We start from the raw sequence: 23,243 nt of genomic DNA on the forward strand, positions 1-23,243 counted from the left end.
TTTCTGTTTACCTCCTTAGTGTGTGCTGCTGGGGGCCGGTTCCATTGGCCTGGGTGTGTGTTTCAGGATATCAGCAGTGTGAAGATGTTAGAATCCTAGTGTGAGGACCAGGAATCCCTAGTGCTTGGGTTGTGATGGAGCACAATTAACCTTCAAATAAGACCTATTCACTAGGATGTCCAGGGAAGGTGACAAATTGAACATGGGTAGAGAGCTAGCCTGGTCACTGAGGAGTGGCTGACAGAGAAGAAGGACAAGGCAAGCTAAGAGTTCCTCATTTAATGAGGGTGGCACTGGCCCTGCCATAGCACATCTTTGGTCCTACAGGGCTGACAGTGCAGGATGACTTGGAGGAATGATAAAGAGGAGTCTTATCCAGGATGCCTGGGCAGCCTTTAGTACCTGCAGACCATTCACCATGAGCAGACAGAAATCAGAAAAGGGAGGAAGAAAAAGTAGCCCCAAATAAGTATCCACTTCACACTTTCTCCCAGAACTGTGCTGCACCCATGTCTACCCTAAATCATTACATAAACTGAGTTCTTCCGAATTTGAGGAGAAAGAAAGGTTCCTGGAGTTCTGTAGAGAAAATGATTCTCCTGACCCATTTGTGCTGGAATTCTCAAGCCATTCAGACATGTGGAGAGTCTCTGGCTGTGGGATCTAGACTTTATTCAAACTTTTGCTCCTTACTTGATCTGTGTTAAGCTGCTTTCTGCTCCTCAGGGCTATTCTAACTGCCTCAGCACTTCTGCTGATTGCCCCAAGCCACAACTACTTTCTGAAACACCAGAAATCAGCAGGTGTTAAAGAAAAGTGTTAAAGACACATTAGCACCTGCTTTAAGTTCTCTAATTGGTATAATCCGAAGTAGTAAAAAGAATATTAGAGGAAACAGTGTCTTATAGAGAATAAGCGGCTCTCTGGGAATGGGTTTTGAATGAATGTTTGTTCCCACAGACAGTTCTCAAACTGGTCCTTTACAATGGGGAGGCCTCCTGGATGGCTGGGTATCCAGAGGGCAGGAGAGAGGTGATGGGGCTCCCTGTGCTGGTCATGCGCTCTCTCTGCTGGGTTATGGGCGACTGTTCTCCACCAGCTGGCTTTCTGTCAAGCTGTAATCCAACTGCCAAAAGACCGCCTCAGGATCTACGTTAATTCATCCAGAGGTTTTTGTTATTGTTTGTACTGGAAGTCACCCTCTGGCCTCTTTCCCAGGTTGTTATTCCAAAGAGTTAGTGTCTTTTCTACCCATTTAACAACACATCTTTTGCCTCTGCACATCTGATTTGTGATGCCAGGGCTAGTGGGGGCAGTGGGGTGGTGCAAAGGCAGTATCTTATCCGAAATCTAAGTTTCAATTCCTCCTCTATAAAGTGGTTTGACTTAGTGTCTGTGCATAAAACGACCATGCTATCTTGCCTCACAGATGCACAGAACACTTGATCTTGAGGAAACATTCATGCTTATTCTGCTAGCTCCTCCTGTTAGAGCGGAGGGTAGCAAGTTTCAGAGGCGGGAAGTGACTTGCTTTAGGTCACACAGTCGGCTGGATATCTTAGCCATTTGGACCAGGCATCTAATTGCCAATTGCCTTACTCCAGGTCTACAAAGTGAGGAGATTATGATTAACTGGTCTGGGGCTGGACTCCATCATTTTTAAAAGTTCCCCCTGGTGATTCTAATGTGCAGCCATGGTTAAGTACCATGAAGGTGAAGTTGTAGAGATTTGTTTGCCTATTTCTAGGTCTAGGAACTACTCCTTGTCAGTTCCTCACCCTCAAGTGTGCCAGAAGCAAACCCAACTCTTGCCCATCAGAGTCCCAGGGAAACCCTAATTGGAGACCAAATAAGGAAGGTTGACAGTTTCCACCTTTTTAAAGTCTGCTACCTAATTCTACACAAATAACACTATTAAAAAACAAACTAAAACAAAAACAAAAAGACCTCTCACTGCAAACACCTGGAACAGGGATGTGGCAGTTTCTCTTTTTCTCTTCCAGGCAGGGCGCGGTAAAGTATTCAAAAGCACTGACTCAGGTCCCAAAGTCACACCCAACATTCGCAGGTATAGCTATAAAGTGACAGGTCCAGAGGCCTAAAATCACTCAGCAGGATCTCTGCATCCACATCCCAACTTGTCTTCAATGCTGCCTTTAAACAAAATATTCTAAAAATCAAGTCTTCTCATACAGAACAAAGACAGTGGCTCACGCCTGTAATCCCAGCACTTTGGAAGGCTGAGACAGGTGAATTGCTTGAACTCAGGAGTTGGAGACCAGCCTGGGCAAGATGGCGGAACTGTGTCTTTACAAAAAAATACCAAAATTAGCCAGGCAAGGTGGCGCATGCCTGTAGTCCCAGCTACTACGGAGGCTGAGGTGGGAGGATAGCTTGAGCCCAGAAGGTTGAGGTTGCAGTAAGCCAAATTGCACTACTGCACTCCAGCCTGGGCAACAGAGGCAGACCCTGTCTCAAAAAAAAAAAAAAAAAAGGCAAAGACTTGCCATGCCATGCTGCAAATAGTCAAAAGAGCATGCCACAGCTGAAGGGAGCTCAAGAGAGCTCTAGGAATGGTGGGGGTGACAGCAGTATCGGGCAAATGCATGCAGTCTTCCAAAGGATATACACCTTGGAGGGACCAGCATGAGGCAGCTGCATAAACCCTGATGTGTTTGTCAATCAGTAAGATCATTTTACAGCCTTACAGGCTCTGAAACACAACTCCTGTTCACCAAAGGAAGAGACCCACTTTCTGAATCAGAGTGGCTTGGGGGCACAGTGTTTGTTTGGAAGGAGCTACTCTTAGCCAAGAGAAGACATGAAAACTGTGAAAGCACAAGAATCATTGCTCCTAGAAGTCTGGTCTAGCTGGCTAGGGAGAGAAGGTGGCAAAGGGGTGGGTTCAGATGGGAGTGGGATGGAAACTGACATCCATTTCAGGACAGCAGCTTCCTGCCCTATTTCCTACCCTCCCTCACAGAGCTGTTCATCCCTTCCTTCTGGGTCATTCAGAACATGCAGCAGAAATGAAATGGAAACCAAAGCACTACAGGGAAAGAAAGAACTGGAAACCAAAACCCACACAGCCCTCCCATTTTCCGCAGCCCTCCTCAGACAAACCCCAGGGTCACTCTCCTCTGGCCTTCTCTACCCTCTCCTTCTTCCCCGCCCTCCACTCCCCCATAGTCAGGCTATATGAAAAACAATTCATCTTTTAACTTTTAAAAAAATATATCATCATGATCATAGCACATATATCCGTGAGCAACAAAGACTGTGACCTGTCTAAGCACAGTGCCTCAGCCACCCCACCGTAAGACCCAGGGAGCCTTTCTAAAATGTGGAGTAAGAGAATAGAGCTGAGGGGACTCAAGAGAAATGGCAACAGTGCAGCCATGGGCTGCCTCCCACTGGGGTGCTGCCCCCGACCTGGCCAGGAGACAGAGCAGCAACTCTCCTAGGCTTGGCCTACTACCGTGCCATCACCACTCCTCATTCTCTTGCCACCCCCCCTCCCTGCCCTCTCACAGGAACCCCCACTCACTCTCCAGCTGGGCTCTGGTTTCCTGGCAGGCTAGGTGGAATCCTCGTTAATAAACCACATGTTTCCTCCAGGAAACAGCCCTTGCTGTGGCTTGCGCACACCCTCTCTCCTTCCCTCCTCCTCTTTCTCCTTAAGTAGCAGTCACGTTCTTGAAAGCCCAGTGCGCTTTGCCTGCAGTACACAGACACATGCACAACCATCCCTACCAAAACACAATGCAACACCCCACACAAAGCCACCCCCCCAGGCCATGCCCACTGGATTTTACCAACCAGTGCAGGAGCTCTATTTCCTGCAGGGCAGGCGGCTGTTACCCTCTAGCTAGCCTGCCTTCCCTCTGACACCCAGCCAGGGTTGGCCTGGCAGACGGGACTGATGAGATCCCCATGGTTTATATGGAGGAAAAACCCTGTGATGGCTCAGACACTAGTGGGAACCTGGGAATTACAAGGGAGGTCAAAGAGCTGGAGTCGGGGGAGCCCTGTGGGAGGTGGAGGCATGCATGTTTGGATCTTGAAATGGAACAGGGAGGACCAAGGGCTCCAGGTCTTTGCTCCAAATCAGAATAAATTAGGCTGCCCCCATGCATAACTAGCTCAGAGGCTCAGGAAGCTCACATATAGGGTGGAAGAATCCCTCCACATATGAATTCATAGAGGCCCTTACCCTGTGCATGCTGCTCTGGGGACTCTGCTGTCCCACAGGCAGGGTCTGTGTTAGGGGGCAGTGTATGTATGGTTGCAGCAAGCTCAGGACTGGTAGCCTGGCCAGCTGGAGGACCCTGGGCCCATGACTGGACCCCTCTGGACAGCATTCTACTCTTTTTAAAAGAAAGAGTTGGCCTCGCAGACCTCTACAGCTTCTTCCTGCCTTTAAGCTCTAGAATTCCAATTCATCTATTTCCTTTACAATCCAGGTCAGATTTTTACCACCAGTAAATTATGTCTGATTACGTCCATTTAACTGACATGCTTTTGTGGTTGCTGCCTTGGAAGCTTTCAGTTTTTGTCTTTTCCTGTGGATCCTGAAACCTTAACCAGATCACAAACATCCTGAAGGCAAGAACTGCGTCCCTCCCCTATTCCGCACCCCATCAATCTGCAAATTCAGCCAAAAGATCATTTGACCATTCCCTCTGAGTTGGTGTGTATGTAAGAACTAAACAATTGTTTTGTGTATCCACAGAATTAAATCTGGACCAATGTGCAATCTTCCCAGTGGAGCACTCCGTCATAATCAGAGCTGCAAGAGGGTGAGGAATGGTCTTGCCTTCCTCCAAGTCCAAAACAGGGAGCTTCTCTTCAGCCAATGAGGGTGAAGCCTGAATTTCCTGCAAATGAAAACAGCTTATGGTCTGGAGATCCAGGACATTCCCTTCCTGTATAGGGAACCAGGGTGGAGTGCATCACAGGACAAGGTTCAGACCTTGTCTCAGGCACCAGGCCAAAACCTGGCACATGCATTACTAGCGATGGAAACAGATAAAATTCCAGCTCAGGACAGAACAGTCTGGGAGATGCAAGGGAGAAAAATGTACTTATTTTAGAGTTTTTTAGTAGTTCTCAAAACCGAGGCTGGTCCTCACTTGACCTAGAACAAATAGGGAATGCAGAGAGGAAGGAGGCTCTGAGAGAAAAGGAAACAGGGGCCAGGGCCATCAGGACACATGCTTGAATTACGTCAGTAAATTATCCAGAAAAACATTTGTCCTTGCTGAGTCACCATGGCTGACAAAGTGCTCCCATCTAAGTTCCAGGAGAAATGGGGCTGGCTGTCATATTTGCTTAATTTAGGAACAAGAATATACCTCCTTGGTGAGACTGAGTCCACTGCTTGTTCCCTCACAGGTACCTCCATGCTCCGTCCCCTGGCAGAAGGCTCTGCCCCGCTCTCTGCCACAGTGCCAGTCCACCCACCTCTGGCCTGGGCACCCCCTGTGGCCACAGCCCCCGACTGAGGAAAAAGGACCTCCCGAAGGAAACCTCAGTCTGGCCTCAGGTACTCCATGTCTGAAAGAGAGATCCTGGCATTGGCCCTAAGGAGTATGGGGGGGTGAAGCCCTCTCCTTTTTCCTTGGGGAGCCTCCAGTCTAATTGAATTCAGCCAGTTTGCAAGGTGGTGCTCTGCATCCTCAGGGGCAAGAAAAGAAACTAACCATTCCGACCTGCAAGAGGTTCACCACCTCTCGGAGAGAAAGCTGTGTGGTTTCTCTCAGGACAGGCAGATCTCGTAGAAGGGATGGGACTCACCCCCACTATATGAGTTTCCTAGATTCAAAAATGTTTAAATGTCGTTCAAATCACTTGTTTTGTTTAGGTAATGCTGGACTTTTGAGAATGAAATTCTGAATAAATCTTTTTTTCTAAAGCAATCTAAGAAGAGATGAGATGGGGTAGAGAAGGCGAGGGGGAAACTTTTTTTTAAATACAAGTGACAGTGGCAAACTGGTACAGAAATCTTCCGCAACTGATGAGTGCCTACATCTGAGTTAAATTATCTGCAACAAAACCCTAGATAGTGTTGTTTTTCTTGTACTCAATCTTCCATGTTGAGAGAAAGAAAATGTTGTCTGGAAAGGAAGGTCTGAAAAGACAAATTATCTTCTATGTTTTATCGTCAATGTTTGTGGCTGATGAAAAAGGTCAGGGGGACACTGGGAGCTCCAAGAGATAAGTTTGCTTGGGGCACTGCAACTTCAAGTCGACCAAAGATGAAGGCAAACCCAACAGGAAGGTTTTTTGTTAGTGATTTAGTTTTTTTTTTTTTTAATTTGATTTTATTTAAAAAAGAATTATAGAAACACCACACCATTTATTTCCCCAAAATAGCATTATTATAAAATTCCCAGTTTCAACTGGCAATTATTACATAGCAGGTGAACCATGTTCACAAACAGTATTTTATCTATCATTTACTACAGTTCTTTGAGAAAGATTGTATCAAACTCACTTGTAGTTGAGGAAGAGTAATCCTTGCTTATTGGTTGCTTAAATTTCAGTGTTTCAATAAAATTTTAAACGGTAAAGCTTGGAAAATCCCAGATTTAATGAGGAGACAACCAGAATAGAACCACTGGAGCCTCTGACGAAACCCATCTGTGTCTTCTTGGGCAGCTGAGCTCAGGTACTCTACCACTTGGTGGCAGCACACCTAAGCTGCCAGAAGAGTGTACAATAAAGGCAGTCTCTACAAAACTGAAGTGTCATAACATAGAGTATCAGTATCAAATATATGCCTGAAAACATACTCAACCCCAAACATCAGTGAAGGGCACATAATCAGACTTAACCAATGATAAGTAAAGAGAGAAATAGAAAACATAGTGAAAATGATATGTAATGGGGGAAAGACAAACAGCCCCAACCTGGATCCCAGTAACTAAAAAACACATCATTTTTACCCGATGCTAGGCTGTCTCTCCTGCATCTATATTCAGGGAACTCTCTTATTTTCAATATTCCAGCCAAATGAATCCCAGCTAAATTTAACTCATCCTGATTACCTACCACAAACTCCAGAAACACCTGAATGCATTGGCTCTCATTTCACCTGACATTGAAGTTGACCTAATCAAGGTGACACCAGACACTTCAGCTTCCTAATCAGCCTGCTCTTGGTGAGCCATAGACTACAGTAGCCTAAAAGAGAAATTAAATGACCACACCTAGGCTTTCCAGGCTCATTCAACATTGCTGCCCAGAGGCAAACTCCTAAAAGGCCTTTTTCCTAAAAGGCAGATAAAGACACCAGTTCCGATAAACACAAAAGAGGTTAACCACTTTAAGCCATGCCAGAACTGACTACACGACCAGCCAAGGAGCTGAAACACATCCAGAGACAAAACTAAAAAATCACCAAGGGCAAAAAAACAAGCAAGCCCTTTTTAGATTTCATATCAGATCCTAATTTTAATGTATGCTCCCTGTTAAGGGGCCATATTAGTTTAGGAAAGTAAAAGGAATCCTTGCCTGGGAGACCCCACAGAGCAGGCGCTGTGACCAATCCCTCTAGTCTTTCCAAAGTCAGGATAAGGTTTAGGTACATAATATACGGCCCTAAGTTAGGGTCAATGATGACGGTAATAAGAATGTTTGCACAATGGTGCCTGGGCAATGGTGAGCAAATAAATTTAGGGAAATGCAAAGAATAGGAAATCTCATTGGAAAACAGTATGGAGGTTTCTCAAAAAGTAAAAATAAAACTACCATATGATCCAGCAATCCCATGTCTAGGTATATGGCCAAAAGAAAGGTAATCATAATGGAGTACTAGTCAGCCAATACAAAGAATGAGATATTGTCATTTGCATGACCATGGATGGAACTGAAGGACATTATATTAAGTGAAATAAGCCAAGCACAGAAAGACAAATATTGCAAGTCATATTGGGAGTATAAATTGATAAATTTGGAAATAAATTTGGTGATTTGCCCCACCAGCTTTAAAAAAAAGGTTCATAAAATAAGTAATCTGATTAAAACATGGGCAAAAGATCCAAATAGACATTTCTCAAAAGAAGACATACAAAATGGCCAACAGGTACATGAAAAAATACTCAACATCACTAATCATCAGTGAAATGCAAATCAAAACCACAATAAGATATCGTCTCACCTCAGTTAGAATGGCTATTATATTAAAACAAAACAAAACAAAAACAAAAACAAAAACAGAAAATAACAGATGCTAAGGAGGATGCAGAGAAAAGGGAACAATCATACACTGTTGGTGGGAATGTAAGTTAGTACAGCAACTACGGAAAACAGTACAGAGGTTTCTCAAAAAAATAAATATAAAATTACCATATGATCCAGCAATCCCACTGCTGGGTATGTAGCCAAAAGAAAGGAAATCTGTGTATCAAAAAGATACCTGCATTCCCATGTTTATTGCAGCATTATTCACAATAGCCAAGACATGGAATCAGTCTTAGTGTCCATCAACAGATGAATGGATAAAGAAAATGTGATATAAATACACAACGGAGTACTCTTCAGCCACAAAAAGAATGAAATCTTATCATTTGCAGCAACATAGATGGAACTGAAGGACATTATGTTCAGTGAAGTAAGCCAGGTACAGAAAGGCAAATATTGCATGTTCTCACTCATATGTGGGAGCTAGAAAAAAACAACTCACAGAGGTAGTAAATACAATGATGATTACCAGAGGCTGGGAAGAGACAGGAGAAAGAATAAAAGAGGGTGATTAATGGGTACAAAAATACAGTTCTATAGAAGGAATAAGATCTAGTGTTTGATAGCACAGTAGAGTGACTCTAGTTAACAATAATTTATAATATATTTCAAAATAGATATGAGAGAAGATTTGGAATGTTTCCAACAAAAAAAAATGATAAATTTCTGAGATGGTGGAAATCTCAATGACTCTGACTTGATCACCACACATTGTTACATCTATCAAAATATCATATGCACCCTATAAATATGTACATTATGTATCAATTTTTAAAAAGCAAAAAAAATATAAATTATATATGTAAAAACTAAAAAGAAGCCCATGATTGCTACAGATCTATCTCGAAGAAGCCACTTAAGATACAGACAAAGGTTTATATAAAAAGATTTTTACTGAGGGTTACTTACAACACTGAACTTTTGGAAACAACTTAGATGTCTAGTGATAGGGTTAATTAAATATAATGCATCCCAAGATACACTATTACACATGAAAAGTTTCTAATGTTATGAAAATATTTCTATAGTATAATGCTAACTGGAATAAAGCAAGCAGCAAAACTGAAGAAACAATATAATTCAATTCTGTTTTTAAAAAGCTCTAGGCCAGGCGTGGTGGCTCACACTTGTAATCCTAGCACTTTGGGAGGCTGAGGTGGGTGGATCACTTGAGGTCAGGAGTTCCAGACCAGCCTGCCCAACATGGTGAAACCCCATCTCTACTAAAAATACAAAAATTAGCTGGATGTGTGGTGGGCACTTGTAATCCCAGCTACTTGTGAGGCTGAGGCAAGAGGATCGCTTGAACCAAGGAGGCGGAGGTTGCAGTGAGCCGAGATCACTCCATTGCACTCCAGCCTGGGTGACAAGAGTGAAACTCCGTCTCAAAAAAACAAAGCTCTTAAAAAAGATAGGAAGGAAATATGTCAATATATTGTTATTATCTCTAGGTGGTACAGTTATAAGAGCTTTAAAAAACTCTTAAAATATTTTTTCTGCACTTATTTTCTCCAGTAAAAGAAATATCCTTCTAATTTAAAAATACAGGCCAAAACTTTGTCACACTGTTAGGCACATATATTCACTCATTATGTATTAGAAGCGAAGTGTTACTGACCTATGGCTGTAACTGCTATCACTACTGGCTCTAATCCTAAACTTAAGCATAACCCTAACCCTAACTTTGAAAAAGCAGTGCTAGGGACAATAAAGGACAAGTAACAAAACAAGGTCCCTACTTTCAAGCAAGGGAAGGAAAAGCAACTGCCACTGGTTGTCAGCCCCTTCTGTGAGCTAAATAATGGGCTATGTACTTCACACGTGTTATCTCATCAAATCCTCACTACCATTGTTTGTTAATATCTTTATACCTGTTTTAAAAATAAGAAAATTTTTAGCAAGCATGCACATTTCACCTCCCAGAGAGGGGGATTCTGGGGTTTATTCTTCCTCGGCTGGAATACCCTGCATAATTTCCAGGTGTCAGCATTTTCCCTGGAGCCCATTCTTTCTCTGTTATCATTCCACTCCCACCAAGATAATGCTGATGCCCAAAGTCCCTTCTGAGAGTACACATGGAATATGCATGTGAAGGAGACTCACCACCCTCACTTATTAGGAATTCTTTTGTCCAGTGCTGGGTGGGTCCTTGATTTATCGCTAAAGGCACTTACTGGTTCCTGGAATAACCAGGGTTGCCTCTCATAGTTACTTCATGACCAAGTGGTTTCCGCCTCTGATTGCTCCAGTTATTGTTCTCCAGGGAATCACAAATGTGTCTCTCTGCATTTGAAGCATGATAGCCAGCTCTTCCCCACTCCCAACAACCTGTCCCTGAGCCCCCGTAGCCCCTTAGCCCCACATGGACTGTGCAGGCCCCACAGACCTGCCAAGTCCTACAATGGTGGCATGGCCATGGAAATGAAGGAGCCTCAGAATGCACATTAACTGAGTACTAATTCCAGAATTGTACTTCTGACACCACAGCAATGCCAATATAGAAACAGACAGGCAGGTGGGTGAAGGAAACATCTCACACTCAAGGAAAATGAACAAGATGATCATCGCTAGAATATGATAGAGACTACCCCACCAATGTAGGCATTAAGTTCGGGGTCCCTGCTACTGATAGTCTTTTATTAATCTCTTTAAATAGTTTCTATGGTCTTAAGTGCTTTTGTTTTCTCCCTACATCTCTTGGTACAATTTGGTAACTAAATCATGGTTGACTATCACCCACAGATGAGCATAAATGAGAGTTAACTCATCTAAAACTGAACACAAACACCTGGGGGAGGAACTGTAAAGGACCCCCCACCACCACCCTCACCACCCCTGTTGTCCTGCAAATCCACAGCCACCATGGTTGCCTTGGCCAGCAGAAGCCCAAGACTGAGGCAATTGCTACCTGTATTCTCACCTGCAGCAACTTTCACACTTAGGTTCCAAAGAGAAGCTTCAGGAAAGCAAGTTTGAAGCATAGTGGTCTCTGCCCACCATTGTTAGATCCCTTTCCTACCGCCCTCTTTCATTGTCCCTCTGTTCCAAATCCAGTCTTAGCCCATCCTTCAGAGTTCACCTTCTTATTCTCCCCAAATCAGTCCTCTCACTCTGCCACCACTGCCACTTCCTTCACTTTGGCCTCCTCATCTCTTCACTGGATAAAAGCTTAGGCTCTGATGCTAGACCATCTGGCTCCAGATCATACTGGCTGTGTGCCAGTAGGCAAGTACTTCATCTCTCTGAGTCTTAGTTTCCTCATATGTTAAAGGGAATAATGATAATTCCCATCTCAGTGTTGTGAGAATTAAGTTAATGCATGTAAAATACTTATGACAATGCCTAGAATTGATTAATAAATGCTAGTTGTTATTATTACTATCTTTAACCCACATTATTGCAACTGTTTCCCCATTTCCTAGCCTTCTCTTCCATTCCATCTTCCACTCAGTTGCCAGAGTGAATCTTCTAAAATGCAATTTTAATTGTCATTCTCCTGCTGAAAAGCTCTTCGATGGCTTTTTTATTGCCTATTAGTAAAACTTTTTGAACTGGACCCATGGAATTCTATATGCCTCTCTGCCCTATCTTCTGCCATTCTCACAAAAGACTATGTGTTTCTACATCTTGAGTTTCCGGAACTTAACCTGACACCCCTTCACCTCCTTTGCCCACCCCCAGCGTTCCTCTGAGACCTTCCCTCTGCCTGGCCCACTCCTACCCCTCTGTGCTTTTAGCAAAATTCTCTCAGGGCTTCTGAATGCTGCTCACGTCCCTTTTGAAGTCTCCCCACTCCCAGTCAACAGTGATGCTATATGTTCCACATACTGGGAGGCCAGAGCACTGGGTTCAACCCTCTATTTCATCACTTAACTCAGGGTGCTACCCCACAACTGTGCACATGCCAGACTTCCCCAGACGATAGAAAGAGATGCAAACTAATGTTTGTGGAATCTACTGTGTGCCTGGCACTATGTAAGGACTGTATATACTTTATCTTACTTAATATGTCTTACTTAATACCAATAATTAATAAATTGAAAAGAATTTTACTTTTTCTTCAATATTGATATAAATTATGATATTTATTCTAAAGTACTGAGAAAAGTAATCATTATTAATTTTCCTTATTTCAGTTAACTAAGAGAAACTTCTCAAGAGATACTTTAGCATTGCATTAATCTATTAATAATTTGGTTTGGAGTTCTCAGAGTCAAAACCTTAGGTTCTTTTTCACTCTAAATTATGTTTAAAGATTCATCATGTTGTTGCATATCACAATAGTTCAAAAATGCTAGTCATGGAAAACTACATAATGTACAATACCATTCTTATAAAGCTCAAAAACAAGAAAACTAAATAATATATTGTTTATGAAAACATGTGCTGAACTCTACCTCCCAAAAAGCAAAAGAAGGATAAACATAAAACCCAGGGTAGTGTTACTTTGGGGGGAAGTAAGGGAGTCAGAATGGGGAGGAGCCCTAGGCAGCACTGAGGATAGAGGTGATGTTCTGCTTCTCAAATTGGAGGGTAGGCTCTCAAGTGCTCGCTATATTATTGTGCTTCATAACCTTCATAACCATATACACTGCATCTAGTCCCTCATATGTAGCAAACAGTGCTATCTATGTATGTTCACATATTTTTTGTTGCTATTATTATCATTATTACTATTACTGACCTCCTCTAGGGGAAAGACTAACAATTACGAGCATCTGGGTGCTAGAGAGAGACTGCTAGATAATTCCTCACAACACCTTTATGAGATAGACATTCTTTTCCCAAAATAAAAATTATAATATTAAACTCAGAAATGGTGAATAGCACGCTCAAAGTCTCCCTCTGTGCCAAATATCTTCCATTTGCACCTTGAATCCATTCTGTATCTTCTCTCCACTCCCCAGTGCCCTGGGAAGCTGACCTACATAGACTACATCAATGGGCTCCCCTGTCATCTGCCTTCTCAGTACATTCAGCCAACGATGACAGGAGATGAGACAACGGGAAGAGAGTGGGGTCAAGGGACCAATTCCCCTGCTCCCTGTCATGGAGTCACCATGAGTTGGTGGCATCTTCCACTGAAGGCCACAGTTCCTGTCAGGCAGCCTCTCACAAAGCTCTCCTCTCTCTTAGAAGTGGTTATGTTTCCCCTCCGTGCTGTTTCCAGGCCTGCAATGCCTGAGGGATCCAAACCTTGCTGGTTTCCCTGTTCCCTGCCCACAGCCTTACAAACTGTCTCTTCATTAAAGTCTTCCCAAATTACCCAGGTTGAGGGGCCATATGTTTCCCGGCTGCAGAAAGGTAAAGCTGGGATCCGAAGCTCAGCATCTTCCATCTAGACTAAGATGCCTCTTCATCCTTTGCTGCAAAAGCTGATATGACTCTAAGGAAGGTTATTACTAACAATTGCAGTTACTACTGTGGCTTTATGGTAGAAAGCTATTTGCTCTTCAGGGCTGGGGTTACACACAGACAACAATAGGGACACCTAACTGGTATTGCTGGAAATGTGTGTAAAAAGTATCTTGTTTACACATAGAAATTACAAACTGTTTATACATAGGGTTTAAATTTAAAATAGATAAAGAAATTAACAATGATCTTTAAAAGGTATAAGTTTTAGGGAAATGTAAACAATGTGACCTAAATGTTCTCACTGGTCCTATTATCTGGCCCTTCCATCACCCAATCCCTCCCTTTCCTCCCCACATCCTCCTTTTATTGATGATCCCAGATAAAGAGCAAGGTGCCAACAACACATCTCAATAGGCCCTTACAACAGAACATGTTTGATGACAGTAGTTTGGATAGTTCAGACTCTCTCATGCAGAAAATAGAGAGAGGAAACCCTTGCAGTTTTTACCCCTCTTCTTTCAACTGTCTTCCTAGTTCTCTCTGCTTAACGCCTATTTTCTGGGGATGCTGCACAAAGACAGTGCAGGCCGTAAGCCCAACTTATCTTTTGCTGAAATCTGTAGAACAAGAGCATATGTTATCAAATAATAAGCCACAAGTAAAGGCACCTTGATCTGATTGACAATGCAGAATAACTCATCCTAATTTCTTGTCATCTTTCCTCACCAATATGATAACCGCATTCCTTGGCAGAACACTCAGTATCTCAGTGGCACTGCTAAGAGCAGATTAAGTGTCAGATACACCAACTGGTGCCCTAAGGAGTCACAGAAAGAAGGTCGTGACAAAGCAGGCTAACAGTGATGATGAAGAGGAATTCAATGCAATAAAAGTAACCCAGGATTTCCTTACTAGATGTAGTACTTAAAAATTCCTATTTCAAGCATTTCGTCAACTCCCAATAATCACAGTGGGTAGATTATCCACACTGTGGGCTAGGCCTGGACAGTTGTTTACTCTCAGACTGGATTTTCCTTTTGTTTTATTTTCTTTTTTTTATTATTATGCTTTAAGTTCTAGGGTACATGTGCACAACGTGCAGGTTTGTTACATAGGTATACATGTGCCATGTTGGTGTGCTGCACCCGTTAACTCATCGTTTACATTAGGTATATCTCCTAATGCTATCCCTCCCCACTCCCCCTACCCCATGACAGGCCCCAGCGTGTGATGCTCCCCACTCTGTGTCCAAGTGTTCCTCTTGTTCAATTCCCACCTATGAGTGAGAACATGCGGTGTTTGGTTTTCTGTCCTTGCAATAGTTTGCTCAGAATGATGGTTTCTGGCTTCAACCATGTACCTACAAAGGACACGAACCCATCCTTTTTTATGGCTGCATAGCCTTCCATGGTGTATATGTGCCACATTTTCTTAATCCAGTCTATCACTGATGGACATTTGGGTTGGTTCCAAGTCTTTGCTGTTGTGAATAGTGCCGCAGTAAACATCCAACATATAAAGACACATACATGTGTCTTCATAGCAGCATGATTTATAATTCAGGCTGGATTTTCTATCCTGTCTCTATCCTGTCTCTCAATTTCTAGGGACATCCATCAGCTGATTATATCTGAGTATTTTCTTTCCACTCCTTTCACATACAAGTAACTGTAAGCAGATAGCAGACCAGGACAAAAAAATGATAGATAAGTGTAGGTAGATGACAGTAAAGATAACATGAGACCTCATGATGATAGGAATCATCCAGAACTTGTCTCATAGTAGACACTCAGTAAATATTTGTTGAACTGAGTGGATGGAGGTATTGAAAAGTTGAATTAGAAGACTTTTAAGGTTTCTTCCCACCCTATTACCTATGACTCCTCAGAATAAGATGATGGAAAACCTGAGTGACCTAGGAGATAGATGCCCAAACTCATCAGGAGCAAGACAGAGAAGTTAAAATGAAGGGACTCATCTCAGGCCAAGATGGATGCTGAATGAATAAGTCAGGACTGATCCAAGCTGTTACACCCCAACAGGATCCTTGGTCCTGGGTAATGCCCCAAAATTTCCACCCAGAGTCCAAGGGGACTAAAAAGAAGTTCTCTTAGAATTTAAGGTATAGACAAAATGTTAAGTGAAATCCCAGACCTTAACTTACTTAGGAAGTCTGAGAGTACTTAGATGCATATTGGTGGGGGTGGTAAGACTCTGTTCTGAGGCCCTGGATTTTATGACGTATTGTTTTTTTCCAATATCACAGAAACCTAGAATTCAAGGCAGGAAAGATTCTTAGAAGTTATCTAAGCCCACCTCCAACCCAGTAGAGGAACTTCTTCTACAGCATCCCCAACAGAGGGTCATCTGGTCTTCAGCAACAGGAAGTTCGCTTTCTCCAGAGGCAGCAGCATTATTGCTAGACAGCTTCCATGTGGGCAGGTTCTTTCCCCTGATTCTAATGTCTACCCATTAATGCAACAGAGGCCGTGCCTGTTCCCTCACTTCTGGGGCAGCTCTCCTGAAGTTAGGAATTGCGTGTTTTTTTTTTCCTTCATCTTCATGCCTGCCAGCAAACATCCCTCATTCCTTCAACTGTGGAGACATGGATTGTGGGTGCCTTAATGTGCTGCTTCCTTGACAGTACTCTAACTGATCTATGTAGTTCTTAAAATGAAGCTGGCCAGATGAATGTTACAGAGTTGAATGCAGTGGTTCAGATATGGCCTGGCCTACAGAGAGGAGAGTGGGACTATTTCTTCCTACTCATTTCTAAATTATCAACACTATCTGCTTAATCATCTGTTCTAAAATGGTCCCCTAAATGGTCATTAAGTTTGCTGGTTCCTTAAATTCCAGGACCCTCTTTCACCACTCACTTGTCCTTATTTGTTTGTTTTCTGTTGGCTGGTTCATCTCCTATGCTACCAATGCACTCCCATCTTGGGCTGCCTTTTACTATTACTGGTTTGGCACTGGGTAGGGAAATACCCAGGTTTCCCCTAAATTTCTCAAAATGTGTGTTCCTGCTCACCGCAAATCCTCAATCTACCTGGCATAGAGAAGCTCTAAATACTTGTTGACTACATAATGAATAAATGCATGAATAAATAAGTAGCAAATGTTCGTCGGGAGTGGTAGCTCATGCCTGTAATCCCAGCACTTTGGGAGGCTGAGGTGGGTAGATCACTTGAGGTCAGGAGTTCGAGGCCAGCCTGACCAACACGGTGAAACCTTGTCTCTACTAAAAATACAAAAATTAGCCAGTTGTGGTGGCGGGCACCTGTAATCCCAGATACTTGGCAGGCCAAGGCACTAGAATCACTTAATCCTGGGAGGCAGAGGTTGCAGTGAGCCAAGATTGCACCACTGTACTCCAGCCTGGGTGATAGAGTGAGACTCAGTCTCAAAAAAAAAAAAAAAAAGCATCAAATGATCAAATGTCACCTACAGGCTTGATCACACCAGCATGTAACAATCCACTTCTAACAAGAGCCTGTCTTTTTAGCATCCTGAATCTGACCCAGATAAATAATTTCTTCTCACCAGTATCATCTACTGAGTCTAACAGTTAATTTTCATTGTTCTCTTTCTCTTCCAAAGCCATGGCTACACAGAAGAAAGTGGCAAATATAATCTGACCTGCTAAGTTATTCAGTTTTCCTACCCCAAACTTCACTGTCTTTAGAACAATCCTGTTCCATCCAGTAGCCATTATGTGTGACATGTGGCCAACAGAATTAGGAAGTGACTGGTGGGCATGACTAGGCGAACTCTGTGGCCTGCTGGGCGCTTACACTCTTCATGAATGCAGGTCCCTCAGGAGGCAGAGATTCAGGCATCACAGAACAGTTCTTCCCACTGGCAACAGGACTCTTGCCTGCCCTGTGAAGAGCCTTCCGATTCTCAGGAGCGCAGAATGCAATGATGTGACCACCCTCTGAGAAGCAGAGAGCCTGCATCTTGTGTGTTCCTTCAGTGATAATGTATTATTCCACCTTTTTCATGGCCTTCCTCTCAGCCCCTCTTGGGTTTTGTTCCCCTTCACCCCAGCGGAAATCTTTTCTTTTTAAATTACTTCCAGTCTGTTTTGTCCCACTCTTTGCTTAACAAGTCAGAATAAAGAAAAGTATTCTTCCAACTCTTTCCCTCTTTATTCTAAAGAAAAGATGAGCATGAATTAGTTGCAGCTATGTGATGAACATGCAGGAAAGAAAAATGTACCCTTTATATATTCTGGGATCCCAATTTCTTCTGTCTTTAAAAGAACTGAGAGTTCATCACGGGTCCCTGTGAAAACTTCTATTGTAAATTGCTTCAGAAAATTCCTGGTTTTATGCCTGTTGGTCACATACTTAGGAAAAGTGCTTTAAAAATCTGCTTAGCTAAATTGCTAAATTACCTATATCAATCATGAGTTATTTAGTCTACCTCCTTGCTTCTGAGACAGATAAGAGTATTTCTTCTTTACAATGACCCCCAGAAAAAAAAATCTTTCATCCTTACATTCATTGTCTCATGCACTCAAAGTTTATAAGATCTTCTTCAGATATGACCCGAATCCCTTTTACTGGAACTTAAGACCTTTCATCTTTTTTCTGTTCCCAGTGGATATCATAAAGAAAAAAAAAAAAAAAACCGACACTATTCAGCATCTATTTGTTCACAGTCTTCTGTCTGAAGTTCTTCAGGGCTCACCATTCCATTCAACATCCTTCCAAGTAGGGGATGACTGCTCTTAAAATCCCCTTTACTACCTGCCCATCACCTCCCAAGCATCCCTTTACATTCATCTCTTCTTTAGCTCTCTGAGATGCAGTACCTGCCTCACTCGACATCTGCTTCAAGAACTTAATAACACATTCAAAAATTATCCCAGGTCTTCCAGCAAAGGCAAAGCTGGATCTATAGCTCCTCCCTGTAATTCACTAATTCTTCTATAAAATGCACAGAGACAAGATGAAGGTTTTGAAAGCCCAAGGAACCATTTCTTATGTGCCACAACAAACATGTCACAGGTTTTGGCCCCACTAAGAGACAGTCAGCAGTGCTGTCGCTGCTCAAGAACAAAGATGGCGAGAGAGCACGGGGGCTGGCCTCAGGAGGGTTGAGTTCTAGACCAAGCTCTCCCACTGAGCCTTGTGAGCCACACACATCCTCTGCCAGCCCCTTTCCCTAAGCAGGACATGACACGTATCTGCCTAGATTGCTCCTCAGGGCTCTCCCAACTCTCACATCTTGTGGTTCTCTGATCAAGTAAAGGTCTCGTCTCTCCCTTCTCAAAACACATAAACTATGTCCTTGGCATGTCTCCCACACCCACCTTGTGGCCAGTGCTATCTAGACCAGTGTTTCTCACACTTTTTAAAATGATCATCCTAGGACCTGAAGAAGCCTTTTTAGATCTTTTTCCCCTAATCACCCTACCCAGTGAAAATTTAATACCACACATATACTGTACATTGGTAGAGTATATATACCTGTGTTTAATACATGGAAATAAATATTTTGCTATCCCCAACAACCAATTTTCACTCTCTTTGGGGGCAGTACCACTGCCACTGAAAATGCATGACCTAAATCAAGTTGAGTGCCTCCTCTAGCTGAGTGATACAGAATTGAGTGTCCAGAGTTGCCACTTCCAGCTCCCACCCCATTCACATGAATCCCAGCAGTAACAATGGGAATGAGACAGACAATGGACAATGGTGTTCCAGGAACAGTTAGAATCCACTGGAAGGGCAGAAACCACTAGGGTCCCTGGCAGAGATTTTTGAAGGATTTCAAAAAAATCTTCCAGTTTGGAAGGAGGCTCCTTCCAAAACTGGCATCAGCCCAGCTTCCCTCCCGCTCCCCTGCAGGCCATTCCCCTTCCCCTTACCTTGGCACGCTGGCCAAATACGTCACTAGTTTCCGCAGGTCTTCCTGTCTTATTCTGTCATGATTGCTGCGAGCAGGGAAGGTCAGGATGGGTCCGCCTCGCTTATCACGACCCCCTGCAAGGAGGAGGAAGGGAAGAGTATTTAAGAAAACCAGTCAGAAAGGAAAGCCACAGAGGAAAAAGAAATCTGTCTGAGTGCTGGGTGATCAGACAGAAATAGGGGATCCAGAGAAATCTGGTCACTGTTCAGGACAAGGCCAGGGGGTCGAGATGCAGGTAGCACGTATGACTGTGGGCAAGTCTTTTGGCTTCCCCGGTGCCTCATCTGTAGAAGGCAGATGAAAACAGTACTGTGCACATTACAGGGTTGTTGCAAGAACTGATGAGTTGGCACATGGGGATGTACTTGGAAAAGTAAAGCTCTCAACAAATGTGAGATGATATGAAGTGGTGATAACTGTTCTTACTGAGAAAACAAGCTGGTGGAAAGTGCTATGTTCTTTGGAAATTTAACCTCTAATTTACTTCTCTTTATAGACCTCTGTGAGGTGGGAGTGCTTGTCATTAGCTGACTACTATGGTAAGCAGACCTCAAAGCATCCATCCCAGGATAGCATTACTGGAAGGTTCTTAGATTCATAGAAAAAACATTAAGTATTTTCTACACAGCCAAAAAACCACCCCTGCCTGTCTGCCTGAGGTGCCACCTGTCACTCCTGCTAGAGGAGCACATGAATCTTATCAGAAATCAGAATGCTCAAGGTCTTAATCACTGCAAATGCATATGTACATACTAAGATTACAAGTGTTTTCTAAACATCACATTTAAAATAACTGGAAGGAGTATACCAAAATGACAATTGGTGTTGCTATTAGAAGGCCAGGATTTTGGATCATTGCTTTTTCGTTCCTCTACTTTCCAAATACCCTATTCACTATTTATTATATGATTTTAAAATGTATTCATTAATGGACACTATGCTTAGGAAGTGGAACCAAGTTTCTCAGGGGCGTTAGATAGGAAAAAAGCTAAGGGTAACTATGACCTTACAGGGCACTGGCCATTACACAAAAAAAACCACTGTGTCATGATCACAGACTCCTCACACCACATCTCAGGTGGCCACCAGATAGACCCCAGAGTAGGACCACAAAGGGATCTAATGAAAGAGAGTGGAGAGGTGCAAACCTCACCAATACTGGAAAACAGGATCTCTTACCCAGAGGGCAGAGTCTCCCAGGGATCCCGCCCAAGTGTGAGTTCATGAATAAGGTTTCCTTCTGGTTAAGGAGTCCAGAAGGCACACAGATAGAGGGGACGCTTGACAAAAAATCAATCCAGAATACCCTTGAGGAGGAAGTAAGGAGGCTGCAGAGAGAAAAGGATTACACAAGATCAAGGCCACTGTGAGATCCAGCCCTGATGAAAAAGTGTTTCTGCACCACCACCACTGCCCAGCACCCCAACTCAGGGAAGATTCATACAGATTAACTCAAAGTTGGACATTTCATACCACTAGCCCTGGTTCTTTGAAGTGATAACCACCCTTGTCTCATCTGCCTTGGAAATGGTCCCCATCTCTCCATTGCCTTCCACATGAGGAAAAGGAAGCGAAAAAATTAAATAGAAGGTTTTCCAAAAGCTGGGAGGTACTCCAACACTCTCAACCTTCTCCTCTATCCTTGACCTCACCCCAAGCATTTTCACTCTGGCAGTTGGTTTGTTTGCTTGTTTTACCATAGCTGTTGGTTTTTTCCTGACCTTCCTTGGGCATTTTACAAGTAGAGTCTTGGAACCATAAGGAACCACAGCTCTGACTGGCAAAGGGTGGCTTGGAGGGCTGGCTGATACTGTCCCTCCCAAACTGGAGCCAGGGCTGGCCTTGGAGACATGAGATTCAGGATCATGGCTGGGGAGGTTTTTAGATGGCTGGAAGATAGTCACTTTTTCTTTCCTCCACTTTCCAAACTTCCTATTCACTATTTACTATGTGATTTCAAAGCGCATTCACTAATGGACACTATGCTTAGGAAACAGAACCAAGTTTCTGCTTTTTTTTTTTCCTGTCTGACACTCCTGAGAGACTTGGTTCCACTTCCTAAGCATAGTGTCCATTAATGAATAAGCTTTAAAATCGTATCATAAATAGTGAATAGGAAGATTGGAGGGTTCAGATGGCAAGGAAGGAGGGGTGAGAAGAGAAAGCCTGGGGAATTCTAATTCCCCACATCCAGAAGTGTAGATCAGGAGTCAAGAGGAGGCAGCAGGATCAAGCCATGTGGTGTTCAGAAAGAAAGAGACCTTTGAAGATTATAGAAAAAAAGGAGAGGAATGAGCCTAGAGGAAGAGAATCTTTATGCTGGGAAGGGTAGGGACAACAATGGAGCAAGGCCCCAGGGAAGGCACAAGGGGAGGGTCCAGTCCACAGCAGACAGGGCTGTCCCCCTCTTTGAGGCAGGCTGTTGAACTCTGAGAGAGGAGGAAATGGAGATAGGTGGTGGAGAGGGAGGAGTTCAGCCTGTCTGAGGGACACGGTTCTTTGGAGGAGGAAATGGAGATAGGTGGTGGAGAGGGAGGAGTTCAGTCTGCCTGAGGGACATGGTTCTTTGGAGGAGAAAATGGAGATAGGTGGTGGAGAGGGAAGAGTCCAGCCTGCCCCAGGGACATGGTTCTTTGGAGGAGGAAATGGAGATAGGTGGTGGAGAGGGAGGAGTTCAGCCTGCGCGAGGGACATGGTTCTTCGGTGGAGAGGGAGGAGTTCAGCCTGCCTGAGGGACACGGTTCTTTGGAGGAGGAAATGGAGATAGGTGGTGGAGAGGGAGGAGTTCAGCCTGCCTGAGGGACACGGTTCTTTGGAGGAGGAAATGGAGATAGGTGGTGGAGAGGGAGGAGTTCAGCCTGCGCGAGGGACATGGTTCTTTGGTGGAGAGGGAGGAGTTCAGTCTGCCTGAGGGACATGGTTCTTTGGGTAGAACAGTAGACAAGAATCAGTCCAGGGTCAGGGTAGGCTTTGGGTACTGAGGAGAGGGAAATGAAACCATCACTGGAGATCTTCTCTCAAGAATGACAGTAGGACTGGGTAGGACATGAGCTTCAGGGTTGCTGACAGGGTACTAGGGCACAGCGAAAGCTCTGTTGAAAGCTTTGGCTACAGTATCTGTGCCAGATACTGAGTGAAGGCAGAATGGAGCTAATGCACCATATAAATGGGGTATGCCCAGCAAGGGTGGGAGATGTCCTGTTGGATGATGACATCCCAGAAAAGAGGGAAAGGTGTTGATTTTGTTCCTCTCATATCCATCCTCTCCCAAATGACAAGAGGATATCAGAAAGGGTCAAAATAAGGGACTAAAACCACAGATAGACATATCAAGGGTCAAGATCTTGGACGTGCATAATCACGGTAGGTAGGTGGAGGACTTTGGTACCAACGAGGCTGAGCAGCAATGAAGCTCTAGGATTTGATCAATAATTGACATAGATGCTGAAATTACAGAGGACAATAAGCAGAGATGAAGTATAAGGACCCCCGATAAAGTCAATATAACAATAGACCTGCAAGATGTTAATGAATATACATCACAGACACATAAATTTTTAGGGAACGAGGTTATTCTATGGTTTGGAAAATGCCAGATTAAAAAAAAAAAAAGAAAGTTCTTTACTGCAGGACTTTCCAGAGCCTTAAAATGTTAATGTACTTTAGTGGACATTGTAATTCTCCAAGAAGGAGAGCTACGATGTCCAGCATTTCCCAAA

The 23,243-nt window shown here is 43.5% G+C and overlaps 1 protein-coding gene across 39 annotated transcripts in view; it reads right to left on the reverse strand.

The window, feature by feature from the left end:
- The window catches only part of KALRN (kalirin RhoGEF kinase), a 694,928-nt gene that overhangs the window by 475,618 nt on the left and 196,067 nt on the right, over window positions 1–23,243 (reverse strand). For all 39 annotated transcript variants that reach the window (XR_012431622.1, XR_012431621.1, XR_012431625.1 and 36 more), the window contains exon 3: window positions 19,484–19,598. Coding sequence is in view for 31 of the 39 variants with exons in the window: in XM_015446332.4 (XP_015301818.2) it covers window positions 19,484–19,598 (115 nt within the window). In the remaining 8 variants the exon portion in view is untranslated. The remainder of the gene's footprint in view (window positions 1–19,483; window positions 19,599–23,243) is intronic.

This window comes from Macaca fascicularis, chromosome 2, assembly GCF_037993035.2.
Source record: "Macaca fascicularis isolate 582-1 chromosome 2, T2T-MFA8v1.1".
Classification (NCBI taxonomy): domain Eukaryota; kingdom Metazoa; phylum Chordata; class Mammalia; order Primates; family Cercopithecidae; genus Macaca; species Macaca fascicularis.